Raw genomic sequence first — 21,017 nt, 5'->3', positions numbered from 1 at the left:
TTGGTAGATGCCTGATTGGACCCTTACTACATGCATATGATGTTGTGATGCAAGTGCAAATGCAAGCTTGTATCATGCTCTCATATTTTATGTCTGTCTGATGTTGATGCGGTTAGGAACAGATATCTAAGTTTGCAATACATCATTGCAATACATCATTACAGATTTTATACATGGGCTTCCAAGTCCTAACCTTAAATGTCTGAATGTTCACACAGCAGAGTTCTTTAATTCTGGTTTTACCCAGGATAGTCAGACATCCAATGGTTTTAGAAAACAGCTGAATTAAACCAAACTGTACACAAAACTTTTATTAAACAAGAACCAAATATACTTTACTTTTCTGTGCCTAAATAACAAGAGCTCAGCAATTTTTCCCAGTTAGCCTTGAAACAGTCTGAAGGAAATAAAAGTTATTCTTTTATAAAATGTAACAATTATTATTTTTATGTTTTTCTCCAAAAACTTTGTTTTGTTAACCAGACTTATCTTCGTATTGTGAGTATAAAATTTTGGTTTTTTTAAATCTCACAAGTCCTAATGCTCTAATGAAATACAGGCAATGCATCAGTTAGTTTTAACAGTACTGCTGCTTTTTCTTGTCAAATAAGTAAACAATAAAAGACTACTGCACCATTACCATAAACAAATCTCAATTAGTCTGATCTCTATGAGATACCTACAACATATTTAAAAGAAAAAAGAAATAAGTGGGAGCATTTTGGTACAAGACTCTTTCTATAAACTTTCCTATTTAACTGATGGTTGGAGTACTTGAATGGCTCAGACTCAATTCTTATGATAACCCACTTTCATGAATTTGGATCACACATTGATAAAACCAAGATTTCCATTCAGTTCAATGGGATCTGTTTTGCAATATGAATTGAAGAAGCTTCGGGATGCCACTGGGAGCAAAAACGTAAAGACCCCTGGCCCTACACTAACATCTAAATCTGACCTGAAGATGCATTTGCCAGGGAAAAAAAACAGCGGAACATCCCCATCAAAGAATAAACTGGTATCACAGCTTAAGTCTAACTCTGGTTAATTAAAACTCTAGGGCTACAAACAATGGAAAGGATCATCACCACTGGAAAGGATTCCAAATATTTAACTTCGTGTAAAGAGTCCCCTCTCTACATAGTATTATCAGAATAAGACCAAAAGACAACGTGGCAAGCAAGATTTAACCCATGAATAATTATATGTAATTTTACAAAAAAAAATATAGGAGATCACCATCTGGGTTTTTATGCTCTTCTAGAATGGAAGCCATTGCTTTGTAAACAGGAAAAAAAGAAGGAAAATAACACTTTGTTATTTGTCCATCAAATTGAAGAGTATCTCACAAGTAATTCCTGCTTTACTGTCGTCCAGAGCAGTTTCTTTCTTCTCCCATGCTTCAAGAGAAACACTTTTCGGGGTGCATAAAGGAGTGTTTACACAAACAGATGCTTGAAGAGAAAAAAATAATCAAGGTGAAGATGAACATTGGCTAAGAGGGCTGTAGAGTGCTGTAATCAATGGACTGCCAAAAAATTAGTACTTCTCTTGCTTGGATTTTGGCATCCCTCTTTTTGTTCCTCCCAACAACCCCTTGCTATAAACTTTTCTTTTTTACAAGCCTATAATCTCTTAATTTGGGGTAGAGTTGGGGTGACTGGATATAGCTGAGTGTTTACTGGCCGGATGCCCTTCCTGATACCTATAGGGAGTTTGCAGCAGATATTTTTTCTTTGTGCCCTGAGAGAGAAACATTTGTTGCTATATAGAATTGAACTCTCAACCTTCTGAGTGGGAGGAGAATGTCTTCATCAGTAGACCATCAAGCTGCTTAAAACAAACCCCTTTCTATGTCCTGTTATTCAGGACCCCCATTCTCCCAACTACAAAAAGTCCTTGAATTGTGAACAGTTGCTTACAAACCACTTGAAATTAAAATGGATCCCAAAAGCTACTTAGGATCAGATTCTGGCAGCTGTGCCCCCTGCCCACAGTCACATGACTATACTGGGAGTGCTCAGCAACAGGCCCACATTGATGGCTGTTTGAAGTAGCCATGTCACTGCAATTTATGATGTTTTTGCTGGAAACTGGCATTTACTTCTGGTTTCCAGCAAAATCTGGCCCATAATCAAGAATGGGTTCACTTAATAACCAGGGGGCTTGCTTTACAACTGCTGCAAAAAAGGGGGTCAGTCACATGATGATCCACTTTACAACTGTCACAATGCATATTGTAATTCTCAAGCTCAGTTATGGTAATAAGCTGAAGACTCCCTGTAAGTTTTGTGGAGGGCTGTAGATGAAAGGATGTGGCAGGGAGCCCAGAATGTATGAAAAAAAAAATTGCAATGTGATGATAAGGGTCTCTAGGCTCATTATGTAGGCAGACAGAATACTTTTATACATGACTTCTGAAACTGAAAATACTCTGCATGTTTCAAACTGATTAATGATTATATTTTCCTTATCAACCCTGGCCCTAATTATACCAATAAAACTGTCATTGGGGAGGGTGGCAATGAATAATTCTGAATATTATGGGGAAGCAGAGAAGGCAAGTTCACCTGTCTCTGTAATGTCTGAAAGGAAGAAGATAAAAAGGGTGCTTCTAATGGGTAGCAGCTTATTGTGTGTGCAAGCAAAATTAGTATGTGCTAAAACATGGCTATTTGGCAAGGAAAAAAAGTTTAGAAGTATGTCCATCATACATAACAACAACGACAAATGTTGATTAAGAAAGACAAAGTCTGCATAATAGACATTGCAGTATCTAGAGATGCAGAAGAAAAGAGGAAAAAAACAGAGAAAAACACAAAATACAAGAACTGAGAGTGAAAGCAAAGACAGTCATTACTAAACAAAGTCAAACAAAGTCATTACTAAAAGCCAACATGGGTTTGTCAAAAATAGATCATGCCAGACAAATCTTATTGCATTCTTTGACCAAGTGACAAAATTAGTGGATCAGAGGAATGCTATGGACATAATTTACTTGGACTTCAGTAAGGCATTTGATAAAGTAGATCACAACATACTACTTGACAAGATAGAAAAATGTGGGGTAGACAGAACCACCACCAGATGGATCCGTAGCTGGCTGACCGGCCGTACTCAGCGAGTGGTCCTCAATGGAACTGCATCTATATGGAGGGAAGTGTATAGTGGGGTGCCCCAGGGCTCTGTTCTGGGCCCAGTACTCTTCAACATCTTCATCAACGATTTGGATGAAGGGATAGATGGGGAACTCATCAAATTTGCAGAGGACACCAAGCTGGCAGGAATAGCCAACACTCCAGAAGACAGGCTTCAGATACAGAAGGATCTGGACAGACTTGAACACTGGGCACTAAATAACAAAATGAAATTCAATGGTGAAAAAAGCAAGGTTCTACATTTAGGCAAGAAAAACCAAATGCACAAGTACAGCATAGGTGGCACCATGCTCAATAGTAGTAACTGTGAGAGGGACCTCGGAGTCCTAGTAGACAATCAGTTAAATATGAGCCAGCAGTGTGCGGCAGCTGCCCAAAAGGCCAACACAGTACTAGGCTGCATTAACAGAGGGATAGAATCAAGATCACGTGAAGTACTAATACCACTCTTCAATGCCTTGGTAAGGCCACACTTGGAATACTGCATCCAGTTTTGGTCACCACGATGTAAAAAAGATGTTGAGACTCTAGAAAGAGTACAGAGAAGAGCAACAAAGATGATTAGGGGACTGGAGGCTCAAACATATAAGGAACGGTTGCTAGAATTGGGTATGTCTAGTTTAACGAAGAGAAGGACAAGGGGGGACATGATAGCAGTATTCCAACATCTCAGGGGCTGCCATAAAGAAGAGGGAATTAAGCTATTTTCCAAAGCACCTGAAGGCAGGACAAGAAGCAACGGGTGGAAACTAATCAAGGAGAGAAGCAACCTAGAACTAAGGAGAAACTTCCTGACAGTGAGAACAATTAATCAGTGGAACAGCTTGCCTCCAGAAGCAGTAAATGCTCCAACACTGGAAGTTTTTAGGAAGAGACTGGACAGCCATTTGTCCGAAATGGTGTAGGGTTTCCTGCCCGAGCAGGGGGTTGGACTAGATGACCTCCAAGGTCCCTTCCAACTTTACTATTATTATTATTATCATAGTACCAAGTAATAACAGGCCCCTTGGATGCAATCCCAAAACATATGGAGCGCCACTTAAGCATCATTGGCATTGACAAAATTACCATCAGTCAATTGAAAAAGGCAACTCTACTTGGAACAGCTTACATCCTATGTGTTGACATCTGTAACACCATCAAGCAACATTTGCCTGTTCCAGATCCTTGGGAAGGGCTCGATAGGTGGATAAAAAAGCCAAATCCAGTCCAAACATCTGGCTGATTATGCATCCAGTAACAGTAATAGAGCCAGTGACAAGAAACTGTGATTTCTTGTCCCCCTTACACATGAATGCCAGTTGGGTGACTTTGGGCCAATCTCTCTCTCTCTCTCTCTCTCAGTCCAACCGTTTACCAGGTTGTTGTAGTGGAGGAAATAGGAGGAGGAAGGAGTATTAAGTATATCTGCTATCTTGAGTTACTTATAAAGTAATAAAGGTAGGATAAAAATCTAATAAATAAAATAATAATAAATGAACCAGTGGAAACAGCTAATGGACAGCTCATTATCAGCATGGGAAGCCAAAATGCATGCAGGAAGAGGCCAAAATGTCCGTCTGCAAAGGAACAGACTCTAATTTCCAATGAAACAGACTTTAATTTCCATAACTCTCCATTTAGCATGGCCAATGTTGAGAGTTCAAGTCTGTGTCTTGGGAGGAAAACCAGACCTGGACAAATCTGTATTAGCAGGGATGAGTTTTCTCAGTGCAGGGTCAAGTGATGAACTCAGTATTCGGGGACAATATTTTAGTAGAAAACTGGAGTGTCTTTTTTTTCCTTCACTTTTACTGAAACACATTTTAACATGCAGATGTATTGATGGCTTTTCTATTTTTGCAATTTTCAAAATGTAATTATATCTGTGCTGGAATTGTCAATGCTGCTAACATTGGATGTTCTTGCTTTGACAACATATGGAGATGCAGCCTTTTTCTTTCTTATGCTTTACTCTTAGAATTAGATGATACTGGGGGAGGAGCAGGAATGTGATGGGAGTTAGTTAGACATAATAATATTGTAATAGTGTGTGAATTCAGGACTTTTGAAATAAGAGATGATAAGAAATGGCTGGTTGGAGTAAAGGAGGGAAAGCCTGCATTTCAAACTAATTGGAGAATGTGATTTATAACTGTTAATTAGAGGAGGGAATTGTGTTTGATACTATGTGCTAAGGGGAGAGGAGTCCAGATTTTGGCTTCTGACTGTGTACGTGCTGAAGCTATGCCATTCAAATAAAGATTCTTTAAGGTAAACAATGCCTCGAAGTTCTTTGAAGAGTTTCATCTGTCGGAACCATGACACCTATTATAAAAAGGTAAATTAACTAATGCCTTATTTTTTTTTTTTAATGTGCAGATTGTAAACCTGGCCAGGAAAAAAACCATCCCTTCCTTGCCCTCCCCCTCACCCAAAGCTCTTCTTCTTGCTGCATTTTATTGTGATCATCGTATTTGTTACCTTCTTGTTTGGCCACAGGATGATGTCTTTCTTTTTTCTTCCTCTTGCTTGCTCTGCAGGATGGAGAGCTTTCAACAGCTCTGGCCTCCTTGCATTTTTCAGCGTGCTTACGCATGTTATTCTATGCAGAAAGAAAAGGCCAAAAGAGAATTTACCCAACCAGTTAAAAGCATGAATGAACAGGGTTTTAGGGAAGGGAGAAATCATGAAGTGCCCTTCCTTAGCCAGCATAACCAAGTCAGCAAAGCAGGATGGAATCAAGAGTTTCAGGCAGCAGGATTAGGAAGTTTGATATAGCAATGTTACTCCACTTATGACTAGTTGCTTAGCATTGGAGGTTAAGATGAACCCACAAAAAAGGTACTTATGACCCAATTTTGAAATCACGGCTGCTGCAGTCCCCCCACAGTCATGTGAACAAAACTTGGGTGCTTGGCAATCTTTCCAGCTTTCTGACTGACTGAAGGGACACTGCAATGTCATCCTTCCCGCCGGTTCCTACAGACCTTCCTTGTGAACACTTTCAAAATGTTGCTGCTTCTAGGCCAAAGTCACATGGCCTGCAGGGAGGCCAAGGGGCAGAGCAGACTGCTCCCCTTTTGCAACAGGATCTCTGGAAGCTTCCAGAAGATCTACAGCAGGTAGTGATCCACTGGTGATGGGAGATGGAGAGTATGGGACCCCACTTGGGTAGGAAGCAGGCCTAAGGCTTGCAGGGCCCTGTGGGCGTCTTGCTTAAGAAACATCATGGCTTGCAACCGTAATGGGCCGGCTCCATTATGTTTATAAGTCGAGGTCTACCTATGCAACTTCAAAATAATCTCTTGCCCACCTCTCCCCATCCCTGCCAGGGACAGCAGCCCAGAATCCTTGCTGCAAAGAACAGAACAGAACAGAATAGAGGTTTTTAAAGAAGAGACTCAGCAGAGTTCGCCAGAGTAGCAAGCATGTGGCATTTGGAAGTGACGGGGCAGGAGGTGAGCAAGCAAGCAGCGTTGGCCCCCTGGGGATGCCCCGGAGATGGTGAGGAACTGGTCCCCGCCCCCTGGTCCTGGCCCACCCACCCAGTCTGCCGTGACCACTGCAGCTATGACCACCACAGCTATGCCCACTCAGTGGCCATGCCCACCCAGTGGGCCACACACCCAGCTCCCCGAGAGCACCACAATGCTGATGCGGCCCTGGCACTTTGCAATAAATAAGTGGGTCTTGGGTTGCAGTTTGGGTACTTGGTCTCTAAAAGGTTCGCCATCACTGGAATAGAAGCTGGAAGGGATCTTGGAGGTCTTCTAGTCCAGCCCTCCTGCTCAAGCAGGAAAATCTACACCATCTCAGACAAGTGACTGTCTAGCCTCTTTTTAAAAATCTCCAGTGATGGAGAGCCCACGATTTCTATTCCACTGGTTAATTGTCCTCACTCTCAGGAAGTTTTTCCTTCATTCCAGGTTGCTTCTCTCTTTGATCAATTTCCAACCATTGTTTCTTGTCCTGCCCTCTGCTGCTTTGGTGAATAATTTGACCCCCTCTTTCTGGCAGCTCCTCAAATACTGGAATACTGCTATCATGTCTCCCCTATTTCTTTTTTTCTTTAGACTACTCAAACCCAAGTCCTGCAGCTGTTCTTTGTATGTTTCAGTCTTCAGGCCTTTGATTATCTTCTTTGCTCTTCTCTGAATTTTTTCCAAACTCTCAAATCTTTTTTGTGATATGGTGACCAAAATTTGCTGCAGTATTCCAGGTATGGTCTTACTAGGGTTTTATAAAGCGGTACTAATACCTCGCGTGATCTCTGTTTATACAATCCAAGATTGTATTAGCTTTTTTGGCTGCTGCTGCACACTGCTGGCTCATGGTTAAGTGACTGTCCTCTAGGACTCCAAGGTCCCTCTCACAGTTACTGTTTTTAAGCCAAGTCTTGCCCAATCTGTACTTGTACCTTTGATTTTTCCTGCCTAAATGTAAAACTTTGCTTTTCTCCACATTTAAACTCATTTTGTTGGATAGGGCCCATTGTTCAAGTTTGTCAAGATCTTTTTGGATCCTGAGTTTGTCTTCTGGGGTGTTGGCTACTCCTGCCAGTTTGGTGTCATCTGCAAATTTGATGAGTTCCCCTGCAATTCCATCATCTAAATCATTGATGAAGATATTGAAGAGTACTGGGCCTAAGATGGAACCTTGTGGAATTCCACTGCTTACTTCTCTCCATGTGGATGTAGTGCAATTGAGGACTACTCATTGAGTATGGTTTGCCAGACAGTTACAGATCCATCTGGTGGTGATGTTGTCTATTCCACCTTTTTCTAGCTTACCAAGGAATAGGTTATGGTCTACTTTATCAAATGAAGTCTAAGTATACTACGTCCACAGTATTTCGCTGGTCTATTAGTTTAGCTACTTTAAGAATGAAATAAGATTGGTTTTACATGATCTGTTTTTTAACAAACCTGTGCTGGCTACTGATTATAACTTTGTTTGCTTCTAGTTGTTCGCAGATCTGTTTTTTGATTATCTTTTCTAGGATCTTCCCAGGTATTGATGTTAAACTGATGTGGTCTGTAGTTTCCTGGGTCCATTTTTTCCCCTTTCTTGAAGATGGGAACCACATCAACCTTTTTCCAATCCTCAGGTTCTTCCCCGGTGCTCCAGGATTTATGAAAGATGTGGTGCAGTGGTTCTGAGATAACATCTGCCAGCTCCTTCAGAACTCTGGGATGTAATCTGTCAGGCCCCGGTGATTTATATTCATCAAGCTCGGATAGGTGTTCTCTTATTATTTTCTTGCTTATTTTAATTTTTGTTTCTGGTTTGTCTTTGGCAATGTTTTTTTTGGTATGTTGTGTGAAGACTGATGCAAAGTATAAGTTAAGCAGCTCTGCTTTCTTCCTGTTGCCTGTTATTTCCTTGCCATCTTCTCTCTTTAGTGGACCTACAATTTCCTTGATTTTGTTTTTGTTGTTAATATGTTGGAAGAAACTTTTTTTATTATCCATGACTTCTGTTCAAAGTCTTTGTTTGTTCTGTGCCTTTGCTTTCCTGACTTCATCTTTGCATGTTCTGGCTGTCTGCTGATAATCGGCCTTAGTTATGTGCCCCTCCAAATATCACAGTGGTTATCCCTTTTTTTATTTTTATTAGTACAAGACAAAAGGCCTCTCAACATTTTCCATCAGCTTCATGAGCAAAGAAATGGAGTGGAAGTTTTCTCTGGATTTCTCCAGGCTAAGGAGAAATTCTCCAATAAGTTCTAGACTTGGCTGCAGAAACATTCTACAATCAAAAGAGGAGATTTCTACAGACACCATCACTTGTCCATTTTGTCCTAGACAAACTCAAGTCTCTCATATTCCTTCCATAAAAGAATTCTCTAATTTTTCCTTCATTGAAAGGTGGTTCATCAAATGGCAAGAGAATGGGGGAGGGAGAACTACAGGAAAATTTAGCACTTTTCCTGTTCTTTTTGAGCGCTTGTGCAATCCATTCCTACACTCCTGGCCTCTTCCCATGTCCCAATTATATGCTTGTCCATGTCACTGGCATATGATGTTTTTGTCAGCCTTATTAGATAGACCAGGCAGGAAAAAAGCCAGATAAACTAATTCTACTTTATTGTAAAGCTACATTAATAGACTTGCAAGTCTGAAAATACAGTTCTCCTGCTGTTAATGTTACAGCCTGAAAACCTAGGAAGGTTTCTTTCTGCTCACAATTCACCTGTAGGCTCTGCTGTCTCTTATCTGACCATTCCTTACGAGGCATCTTTTCCCCCGTCTATCAAAGTCATTCCCACATACCATTAATTCATTTGCAGAAAATCAGGGTTGTAACAACTGCAGCTATCCATGGTTTCACTGGGAATGACCCAGGTGCATCCTCAGCAATTATGAGCCAATGGAAAATTTGATTTCCACAGTGGCTGAAAATTAAGTCCTGCCACCTATGTCACAGCAACTGATTTGGCACCTTCCAAGTACAATTATACTTCTTGTCACCCTGGACCAGTGGTTCTCAACCTTTTTAATGCCGCGCCCCCCCCACGGTCGTAAGTCGAGGACTACTCAACCGGTCGTAAGTCGAGGACTACTCAACTGGTGCAGCACCGTTTGCAGAATGGGACTTTTGGCGGGCTCAGCAGGGCAGAGACAGCCTGGACAATTCCTATTGGCTTTTGAAAGCCAATAGAATTAGACTCTATTCAAGAGAGTCTATTCTATGGCTTTCAAAAGCCAATAGAATAAAAGGGAGTAGCACAGCTAAGGAAAAGGGGGGAAAAAATGGCGGACTGCGTTGTTTGGCGACCCCCGTGAAATGGTCGTTCGACCCCAAATGGGGTCCCGACCCACAGGTTGAGAACCACTGCCCTGGACAATAAAGATCTTGCTTCCTGAACACCTTTGGGTGTATTTTATAGATTTTTGGCTGCTAATCACAAACATATCTATAACGCAATGTTTTGTAGAAATCTCTTTTTACAAAATGGCAGTGTATGTCATTCAATACCTGCTGGCTGAGTTGCAGATATGAAAGAAACATACGAAAATAAGGAATTGTTGTTGAAGCACATCCAATACACCAAGTACAACTGGGATATCTGTGGAGATCTAAAAGTAGTGGTTTTGTTGTTTGGCATGCAGCTTGGATATACCAAGTACTGTTGTTACACATGTGATTGGGACAGCCATGTAAGAGAGTTGTAACTGGTATCCATTAATGCTGGCAGACTACTGGACACTTCAGCAAATTGTATTGAATACTAAGTACAAACAAAGATCAGCAATAAAACACTTTGGGCTCTGTTTAATTCATGCAGCCTGCCAGCAACCTTATGCGATTAAATACATTATGGTCATTAAACATTAATTTCATATATCTCACAATTCCTACGTAATCTAGGGTTTCTGAAATTATATTTGGGTTCAGTTTGAAGGGATCTATCCTAATCACCAAAAGTTTTTCAAGAAGCAAAACTTTTGAAAATTTTTTTTTGCTGTCCAGTGATCATTAAGCAGCATGGGAATCAGAATTGAACACATCTAGATGGCAGGCTAAATCTGGGAGAGTGAAAACCTGTATTTTCACAGAACCCACTGAGTACAACTATTATTCTCCAGCTGTTGTATATGGTTACAGACCTCCCCAAAAAGGCAAACAAGTCATCTTACCCAACGTGAATAGGCCTTGCCACACTTGGGACATGCATAGACCTTTGGCTCAAAGCTGGAGTCATGGTATTTCTTGAAGTGAACGGTTAAGAGCTGTTTCTGCCGGAAGCCCTTGTTGCAGGAGAGGCAAACAAAGGGCTTCTCACCAGTGTGCGTCCGCTTGTGCACAATCATGTGGCGTTCCTGGGAGAAAGAAGACTTCATCAAAACAAAGCCAAGGATTTTGCTCCTTGGTTCCTAGGTTGGATCTTCCTTTGACAAGCTTCCACCCATTGCTTCTTGTTGTACCCGCAGGTGCTGTGATGCCCTCTTCCTAGTGACAGCCCTTCAAGTATTGGAAGATGTCTATCGTGTCACCCCTAAATCTTCTCTTTATTAGGCTAGACCAGGGGTAGGCAACCTCGGCTCTTTTATGACTCATGGACTTCAACTCCCAGAATTCCTGAGTCAGCATAGCATAGAAGTCTATGAGTCATAAAAGAGCCAAGGTTGCCTACCCCTGAGCTAGACTTACCTAGTTCCCTTAGCCATTTATCATATGGTTTATCCTCAAGACCTCTTATCATTTTTTAAATTTAATGCACTTCTACATAAGCTCCAAATGAGATATTCAGTTTATTTCAGTAACATCAAATATTCAGGCAAATGACAAACCATGATTGGGATAACTTAAGGGGCAAAGAAGAATCAAATTACATGCAACATTATTTCTCCATCCCATACCCCATTTACCTGCTAGAATGGCCATTTTTTTTTCTATCAGTTCTGAAGTTGGTATTTAAATAACCAGGATATGTGAGGGCAACCTGACTTTGAAATAAGACCATTTTCAGCAGAAAGAAAATTCAATTCCTTCTGAGGCAAACCATCTCAGAAAATAGTTCTGTCTTTTCTTGAAACCCAGAATTAATGGATAATGATCCAATCTCACCCAATACAATTTTGTTCATCTTCACTCTGGCCTTTCAAATGTTAATTGTGACATACTGTACAGATCAGTCAAGTGGCCTGGAAGAGAGCATATTGCTCTAAAGAGGAGGTCACAGACCCTATACCAGGGGTCTTCAAACTTGGCCCTTTTATGACTTGTGGACTTCAACTCCCAGAATTCCTCAGCCAGGCACACTAGCTGAGGAATTCTGGGAGTTGAAGTCCACAAGTCATAAAAGGGCCAAGTTTGAAGACCCCTGCCCTATAGCTTAGCAATAACTCCTCCCTTCTGCAACAATAAAGGCTGATATTCTAAAGGACAGGGGTGTCAAACTGGCGGCCCATGGACCGGATGCGTCACACACAGGCCATGCCTACCCCGGTTCTGCAAAGGCAAAAAACGTTGCGATAGTCACGTGACTAGTTTGATACCCGTGCTGTAGGAGTTTGTTATCAGGAAATAGTTACATGAAACGAAAGCCCATATATAACAGACTAACAGAGTTGAAAGAGATCTTGGAGGTCTTCTAACCCAACCTGTCTCCCTGCTCTATAAAACTGGACAGCTAGTCATGGAGATCCAAATTTAAGTCCATGCTCAGCCACGGAATCTCCCTGGGTGATTTTAGGATAGTCATTCTCCCTGCGCGGCCTACCTAACAGAGTGGCTGTTGTCAGAAAAAACTGGAGGAAGGGAACGCTGAGCTCCTACATAAAAGGAAGTCTATAAATCTGATAAACAGCAGCCAGAGCTGGGCCATTTCATAAATACCTGTTTGCACGTGTAGCTGCATTGATCACACTTGAATTTCTTTTCATCTCTGTGTATCTTCTTATGTTGTTGCAGAGCGTAACGCTCATGGAAGGCACTATCACAATAATTGCACTTGACCGGTATCTCAATGTAAGAATGCAGGTTTCGCAAGTGGATACCTGTAACAGGAGAAGTATGATTTTACATTTTTTTCCCCAAATACTTTTGAGCATTCATATGGATTTGCCCTAATAGGTCACAGTTGTTGAGTCTCAAGCAGGTGTTTTGAACAGACAAAAAAGACATTGGAACAAATTTTAAGGCTCACATAAATCCCATGTAGTGACTATTATATCCATAGGGGAAAAAAAAGTCCTGGTGGCACAGTAGTTAGAATGCAATACTGTAGTCTAACTCTGCCCACAGTCCAGAGTTTGATCCTGACCGGCTCAAGGTTGACTCAGTCTTCCATCTTTCCAAGATCGGTAAAATGAGGATCCAGATTTTTGGGGGAAATAGGCTGGTTCTCTAAAGCACTATGGGGCAGTATATAGGTCTAAGTGCTATTGCCACTGCTAAAAGGCAAAATCTTTCTGATTCACATTACTGTACATCAGATGACCCACACTACAGGTAATCTTCAACTCACAACCATTCCTTTAGTGACATAACAATGAGAAAATCTAGAAAAAAAATGGACGTGCCCAAGCCCCCATGAAAAAAGCAAAATAGTGCAATATTTAAGCAATCATGCAACCTAAATTGTACCTAAGGGGCTCGTGAATTGCAAATATTAGTTAAAAAGGTAATATGAAACAGACTAAATGACTTCAAGGGAGATGTACCAACTGAACTCTGATTAGGATTCAAATTTAGAGACTTCACAAGAAGAAGAATGAAAGGAGGGAGGGAGGGAGATAATTAAGAGGAACAACAATTCCTGCCCCCTTTTAAATGTACAAAAAGCAAAGGATTGGTTTACGGAGCATATTCAGTTCCCTCCAAGTAACCAAAAGGTGGTGCTATTTCGCTTTCTTACAAAATTAAGTCCTTGAATAGTCTCACTAAGACCTGAAAAAATGAAAATAATAAAAACTTGATTTTTGCAAAAGCATCTTCCCAAAAATGTACATACATACCACTGAAAGAGAAAACCCTAAAAATTACACATTTAGTAGTCTTCTTAGTACCCAATGTGATCCCTTAGCTAGGATTATATATAATGCCTTTTGGTCAAACTGGTTGGGAATTTGGTAAACTGTAATCTCAAAACAGCATGAAGTTGGAAAGGCTGTATTAGCCCTCAATTTCTTGCCATCAACTTTTTTTTATTCATCTGCAGTCTCCCTTTCAAGATTCCATGTTTTGGTTTGTTTACCTACAATTAAGAACCATTTACTTTTGTGTTCTAAAAATCTGGGCCTAAGGCAGAGGCATACAAAAAGAGTATTTAAAAAGTCACAACGGTGGCTGAAACCACGTGACTAAAGCTATATCTGTTTTTACATGTGTTTTACACATATAAAAAGGGGGTAGGCTTTTGATCTCACGATTGCATAGCTGTCTTGGTTTTATTTATTTTTTTGTCTCTACTGTGGATGTCCCTGACCTACTGCGTGCTCATCATTCACACAAAGACTTCTTCTTGCAGCTATTTCTGAATTCATGGAAGTCAACTAAGCAAATATCTTGTCATCTTCTTCTAACAATCTCCAGGATAAGGACGCCTCAAGTGCAGGTTTTTAATTGCTTCGCATACATCAATGGGGTAGATCACAAAATGAAGCAATTCTGAAATGAAACCTATTCACCTCAAACTCTGGGAATAAACCCGTCAAAGATGGCATTGGTGTACTGAGTGTTTTTCTCTCCAAGTTTTCAAAGCCACACTGCCTTCTCCTATTTCATGCAGGTTAAAGACCAACTTAAACAAAGATGATCAGGGGACTGAAGGCTAAAACATATAAAGAACGGTTGCTGGAATTGGGTATGTCTAGTTTAATGAAGAGACAAGGGGAGACATGATAGCAGTGTTCCAATATCTCAGGGGCTGCCACAAAGAGGAGGGAGTCACGCTATTCTCCAAAGCGCCTGAAGGCAAGACAACAGTGGATGGGAACTAATCAAATAGAGAAGCAACCTAAAACTAAGGAGAAACTTCCTGACAGTTAGAACAATTATCAGTGGAACAACCTGCCTCCAGAAGTTGTGAATGCTCCAACACTGGAAGCGTTTAAGAAGAGACTGGATAACCATTTGTCTAAAATGGTATAGGGCAGAGGTCACCAACTTTTGTCAGTTGGCGGACCGGAGGAAAAGGGAGGGGGAAGCATTTTACATGCTGCAAATGGGGTGGAGCTAGCGCCCATGTGATACTCACTAGCTCAGCCCCATTCTTGCGTGGCACAGTGCCTTGTTTCTAAGTTCCATGGCACGGCAGTGTCCATTTTTGCACCCTGCAGCATGGCAGTGGCGTTTTTGCACCCCGTGGTGTGGCTATGCCCATTTTCGCACCCCGCAGTGCGGCGGTGTCCCACTTTTGCATCCTGAGGTGCAGTGGCAGCCCATTTTTGTGCCCTGTGGCACAGCGTTGTTTTTGCACCCCGTGGGCTAGTACAAGTGAGGGGTGTGCGCACAAATTGGCCAGCTTGTCCCACGGCCCGGTGACCAGTAGGCCATGGCCCACTACCAGGCCACGGCCCCCAGATTAGAGACCCCTGATATAGCATTTCCTGCCTGAGCAGGGAGTTGAACTAGATGACCTCCAAGGTCCCTTCCAACTTTTATTATTATTGATCATCGCAGTCAGCCAGATGTTCAGACGGGATTTGGCATTTTGTCTACCTATCGAGTCCTTGCCCAGGACCTGGGATAGGCAGATGTGGATGTTTGATGGTATTACAGATATCGTTGCAGGATGGAAGCAGTTCTTTGTAAGGCCGCCTTTTGCAATTGACTAATGGCGAATTTGTCAATGCCAATGGTGTTCAAGTGGTGCTCCAGTTGTTTTGGGATTGCACCCAAGGCGCTTATTACTATTGGTACTACCCTTGCTTACCTTTGCCACAGTCTTTCTATTTCTATTTGTAGGTCTTTGTATTTTGTTATCTTCTCCAATTCTTTCTCGTCTATTCTGTGTCTCCAGGCACTGCCACGTCCACTATCCAAACTTTTTTGTCTTTCTTATTGACAATTACTATTACTACTACTACTACTACTACTACTACTACTACTACTACTATATCTTAGATTTTCCTAATACTTTTTCTCAGGAGATATACCTTGTCTACCTTGCAGTTTGATCAGAAGACTTTATAAAATTAATACATGGCTTCTTTTGATGGTCTCACCTGCTTTTTCCCTGTACGATTTTAAAATGTATATTCATACTCATGCTCAGAACTTAAATCAAATGATACACTACAGATACAATGGCACTTTTTTGCGCTGTACTTATATTTGTACTTATATCTGTGTGCAAGTATAGTAGGGCACACTTGCAATGGGCCAAGAAGGACTGGAAAACATAATGAGAAGAATTCAGGGCAATCTAAGAAAAAAAAAATAACTGAAAATTAAAAAAAAAAAAGAACAGAGTGCTAAGACATTGGTGACTTTCCCAATTAAAACACAGGAACTTAGAACCTAAAAAACTCAGGAAAAACTGTGTGTGAAAATGTAGGAACATGCTAAGTCCAAATGATTGATATTAGATATAGAAACAATGTTCACTGGTCATATCTTTGAGTGAGAAATCAGAGTTTATTTACTGCAAAAAGACAAGAGCTTGCTTTGGAAATTAACGATCCAGAGCACGATACTTTGCGGATAGATTTATGAAGTCAAGCTGGATACTGACAGTGACCTTCATTCTTTATGTGTTTTTATAGAAAGGTTTTGGGGGGGGGGAAGTTATGAAACTTACTTAAATCGCCTTTCCGGGCAACGGATCTGGCACATTGCGGACACTGGTATTTTGGTACATTTTCCCCATGTTTATGCAAAACATGGAACTTCAAAGTCCCAGCCTGTGTGAATCTGGCTTTACAAATCACACATTCAAAGGGTTTTTCTCCTAGAGGGAAACACATACTTTTTTTTTTTTTATTAAAAAGTTTTATAAGTTTTACAAAAAAACAAAACAATACAAAAACAAAAAACAACATATACAAAGAAAAAACTAAACATTACACAACAAAACCCCCCTTCCCCAACCCCCACCCAAAGACCCCCCCTCCCCCCCTGAGCTTTCCAGAGCAGAATATAGGCTTAATTAAAAAACAATTAAAAATTATGTTTATAAAAAAAGAAAAATATAACATTAAGATATATATGTATATATATAAAAATAAAGATTATGAAAAGGCTATATGATATTTTTTTATATCCAGTTTAAATTGTATAAATTTTATCCACTTATCCCAAACAGCAAGAAATTTCTCTTGCGTTTGTTCCTTTAAAAAAGCCGAAATCTTTGCCATTTCCGCCAAATAAGACACTTTAAGAAACCACTCTTGCAAGTAGGCAAAGATTCCTTCTTCCAATATTGCCCTACTAACAGCCTTGCGGCTGTAATCAAATTTAACATCAATATAACCTCCTTTGTATCACAATCAGTAACTATACCCAACAAAAATAATTGCGGAGTAAATTTTACCCTCCTTCTAAAAATTCTCTGGATATTCCACCATATCTTAATCCAAAATGCTTTTATCTCTCTGCACGACCACCAAATATGATAATAAGTAGCGTCCATACAACCACATCTCCAACATTTAGGTTGTAAGTCAGGGTACATAAGAGACATTTTTTGTGGATCAAGGTGCCATCTATAAAACATTTTATAAAAATTCTCCCTTAAGTTCTGTGCTTGTGTAAATTTGACATTTCTCACGCAGATAGTTTCCCAGGTATCCAATGGAACTGGCTCACCAAAATTCTGCGCCCATCTGATCATACAATCTTTAATTAGTTCCGTTTCTGAATCAACACATACTTGTAATAACTGGTAAACTAGAGAGCAAAATGCCACAGCTGAAAACGGTAGCATATTTTCCAGATCCTACTTTTTCCATCCTCACCCTGAACTGGAACGGATGCTGCATCCAGGCCCCCATGGGAACTCTTGCCCATCTGCCCTCCTAGAGATCTATCTTGGTTCTCCCACTTCCTTGCCACCATTTCATTGATCTCCATTTAAGCAGATTTACAGTGCAATTCCTCCCCATTTCATCAGGCTTAGCTTGGAAAGAGAGTTGGCTTAGTTAAAGCATTAATTCTTTAATTATAATTTATTTTTTAATTTATTAGTTGAATGGAGCATTGGTCAACTGCTGGAGAATTTTGTATGTTGTAAAAATGGCAAGAGCAAAGCCAAACACAGGGCGATACAAAAGTGTCCTTGAGTTTGTGAGATGAAGTTGGTGACCACAGAGACCTGTCTCCATCTCTTCCTCCTTGTCTCCCTCCCTTCATTCCCTCCATCTTCTACTCATGGATTTACTGCTAAGAGCACATCAGTTTCGTTCATCTTTCCTGGCAGACAATTATATTGAGATTTATTTTGGCCAGCATGCAAAAAATATATTCCTTAACCCTGTTCAAAATAGTGTCTTTATCCCGTCTTTGCCATTTCAATAGACCAAGGAGGAAGCAGGCTGATAATATAACAGCGCAGTGAAAGCTCAATGTTGCCATATGTCCTTGTTTCTTCATAGCATGTCTCCTAGCTTGATTTCCTATTCTCCCAACCACTGAATCATAGAATTATGAACCTGAAAGGAACCACAGGGATCATTTAATACCATTCCCTACAATGTGCAAATAAACCAAGCAAACTGTTTAAGACAGGTAGCTGCCCAGCCTTTTTTCTTTCCAAAAATGGAGAACCTGCAATCTCAATAGATACAATGTCCTACCTTTATAGCAACAGCACTTAGACTTATATATCGCTTCATAGAGCTTTACAGCACTCTCTAAATGGTTTACAGAGTCAGCATATTGACCCCAACAATCTAGGTCCTCATTTTACCAACCTTGGAAGGAAGGAAGGCTGAGTCAACCTTGAGCCCCATCAGGATTAAACTGCTGGCAGTTGGCAGAATTAGCCTGTGCAATACAGAATGCTAATCACTGTGCCATCACGGCTCTTCAGGTATTAGCATCAGGACATTTCCCCTTCTATTTAAATAAAATCTTGCTAGTTACAGTTTATATCCCTCATTCTGGTTCTAGTTTTTGTGGCCAAGGGAAGCAGTTCTTGGAGGTCATTCTTCTTATGACTTTCCTTTACATACCTGAACATATCTACCAGCTCTTCCTTGAGTCTTCTTTACTTCAGATCTAACATGCCCTCAAGTCTTTAGAAGCCAACTCTTCTTCCAAATAATTTTCTCTTGTTTTGTCTCCAAATCCACTGACTTTGCTATTCTATAGTACCATTTGCTTCCAACTGTTCTGCTTTGCTTTTGCTCACTTGCCTATCTTTCTTCCTTTAGTGGCTCAGCATCTCATAGCCCCACAGGACCAAGCATTAGCATTACTCTGCTTTAATGGCAGCCATTATAGTTTTAATACATACCTGAGTGAGTTACCATATGTCTTTTCAATTTGTAAGTGTCCCTACTAGCATAGGAGCACACCGTACAACTGTAAGGGCGCTCTCCTGTATGTGAGCGAATGTGACGCTTCAATTTGCTGGCCTACAATTATGAAAGAAGATTCTGAATTACAAATGCATCGAGAGTGCTGCTGAAACAATTCACCATTAAAAAGAAGTTGACTTTTTAGAAATGCTATTAAGTGGCACTGCTTGTCGCTAGTGGTGGGATTCGGCCGGTTTGCACCAGTTCACCATAACTGGTAGCTAATTTTTTGTTGTCCAGGCCCAGAATGAACATCCGGAAGCGGCATCCACACAGAGAACCGGTTGTTCACATATTTGAATTCCACCACCAGATAGGCTGTTGCATTTCTAAAGCAGGGGTTTCCAAATTTCACAACTTTTAAGACTTGTGGGCTTCAACTCCCAGAATTCTAGGAGTTGAAATCCATAAATCTTCAAGTTGCCAAGTTTGGAGAGCTCTATTCTAAAGTGCTGCCTTCCAAACTGCTGTATTTTCCGGCGTATAAGACGACTTTCTAAAGCGCGGAAATCGGCGCCGAAGTCGGGGGTCGTCTTATACGCCGGAAATTACGGTAGTTTCCGGCGGAGAAGATGACTTTTTAGGCATGGAAATCGGCGCCGAAGTCAGGGGTCGTCTTATACGCCGGGTCGCCTTATACGCCGGAAAATACGATAGGTCTCCTGTTTCTCTGTGTTAATCCTAACCATGAAAGGAAAAATATTAAAGGTCCAATTCTGCAAAATTGTTTTTTTTTTTACAAGACTACATTTAGTCCTTGACTTAAAAACATTTATTTTAGCAACCATTTGAAGTTCGACAGCACTGAAAAAAGTGTTGTATGATCAATACTCACACTTATAATCGTCTCCATAGTTACATGATCAAAATTCAGGCATGCAAGTTGTCATTTGCAGTCTTCCCATCCAGCTTCCAATAAGCAAAGTCAATGAGGGAAGCTAGGTTTGCTTAACGACTGTCTAATTCACTTAACAACTGCAGTGTTTGCTTAATAACAGGCCAAAAATGTCATAAATAATTTGCATAGCAAACCTGAGCAACTGGCGTTTTTATGAGTATATGCAGCAATGATAAACAAGAGATACACACAGATCCTCACATCCTTTGTATTACTCTCCTTTTATTTAATATTGTTTCTCCAAGTTTATATGTTGTTTCCAACCAGAAAAATGAAAAAAAGAAAGAAAATATTGTTTAAAGAAGTCTGTAATCTGCTCTCCCTTGGCTGACATTTTATTAGTTTCTAAAAATCAATGCTAAAGGCTGCTACTTTATCCATGGAACATTCATAAGAATATTTTAATGCTGATTAGAAACAAACCACTATTTTCAGAAGAATTGAAAGGGGTTTAAGCTTCTTGTCTTTCTTTCATCCGGCAAGGCAAACAGATTTCTGAACATGATAAAAAAATCTATTTACTAGAAGCAGGAATGAAGTGCAGGTATTAAGACAAGCCTCAAAAGCTATTCTCAAATCTTCCTGCGGTGGAGGATGACCTCAAATAGAGATTCCTTGCAGCCATTTTAGTTTTCATTCAGCATTAGATTAAACCTCTTATTTGCTTAGTATTTCTAGAATTCTCAGCACTGTATTTTGCTGGGATTTTGTTGTTCTTGCTTCAAAAAGTATCTCACAGAGGCTTTCCCCCCTCCATGTAAGGCATATTCCTTATAAAGAATTAGCGCCACTGTTTTAAAAAAGGACAATTTTTTAGCAAGTGTGAAAGGGATAAAGGTAAAGGGTCTATAAACCAAGTCCTATAGCTTAAAGATCTGAATATATTTAGCTTATAGAAAAGACAATTATAAGTAGCTGTTTAGCAAACACAACTTGGTTGTTAAACGAAAGGGATCACTCAGTGAACAGCAAATGTTCTTATGTTCTTACTTCATCTTTCTTTTGCTT

At 40.4% G+C, this 21,017-nt stretch overlaps 1 protein-coding gene across 7 annotated transcripts in view; it reads right to left on the bottom strand.

The window, feature by feature from the left end:
* Positions 1-296: 296 nt before the first annotated feature.
* The window catches only part of CTCFL (CCCTC-binding factor like), a 38,618-nt gene continuing 17,897 nt past the window's right edge, over positions 297-21,017 (bottom strand). For 6 of the 7 annotated variants that reach the window (XM_039343237.1, XM_039343239.1, XM_039343238.1 and 3 more), the window contains exons 6-11: positions 19,048-19,168; positions 16,393-16,542; positions 12,486-12,646; positions 10,784-10,966; positions 5,625-5,745; positions 297-1,457 (exon numbers count right to left, since the gene is read on the bottom strand). In XM_039343237.1, coding sequence (XP_039199171.1) covers positions 1,321-1,457; positions 5,625-5,745; positions 10,784-10,966; positions 12,486-12,646; positions 16,393-16,542; positions 19,048-19,168 — 873 coding nt within the window. In that variant the 3' untranslated portion in view covers positions 297-1,320. The remainder of the gene's footprint in view (positions 1,458-5,624; positions 5,746-10,783; positions 10,967-12,485; positions 12,647-16,392; positions 16,543-19,047; positions 19,169-21,017) is intronic. The other variant, XM_039343243.1, reaches the window with a different exon arrangement.

The sequence above is a fragment of the Crotalus tigris genome, unplaced genomic scaffold (genome assembly GCF_016545835.1).
Source record: "Crotalus tigris isolate CLP2741 ecotype Arizona unplaced genomic scaffold, ASM1654583v1 scf7180000017834.3080900, whole genome shotgun sequence".
In the NCBI taxonomy this organism is placed as follows: Eukaryota; Metazoa; Chordata; class Lepidosauria; order Squamata; family Viperidae; genus Crotalus; species Crotalus tigris.
The sequence above is the reverse complement of the archived record's forward strand: the minus strand, read 5'-3'. Positions and strand labels throughout refer to the sequence as shown.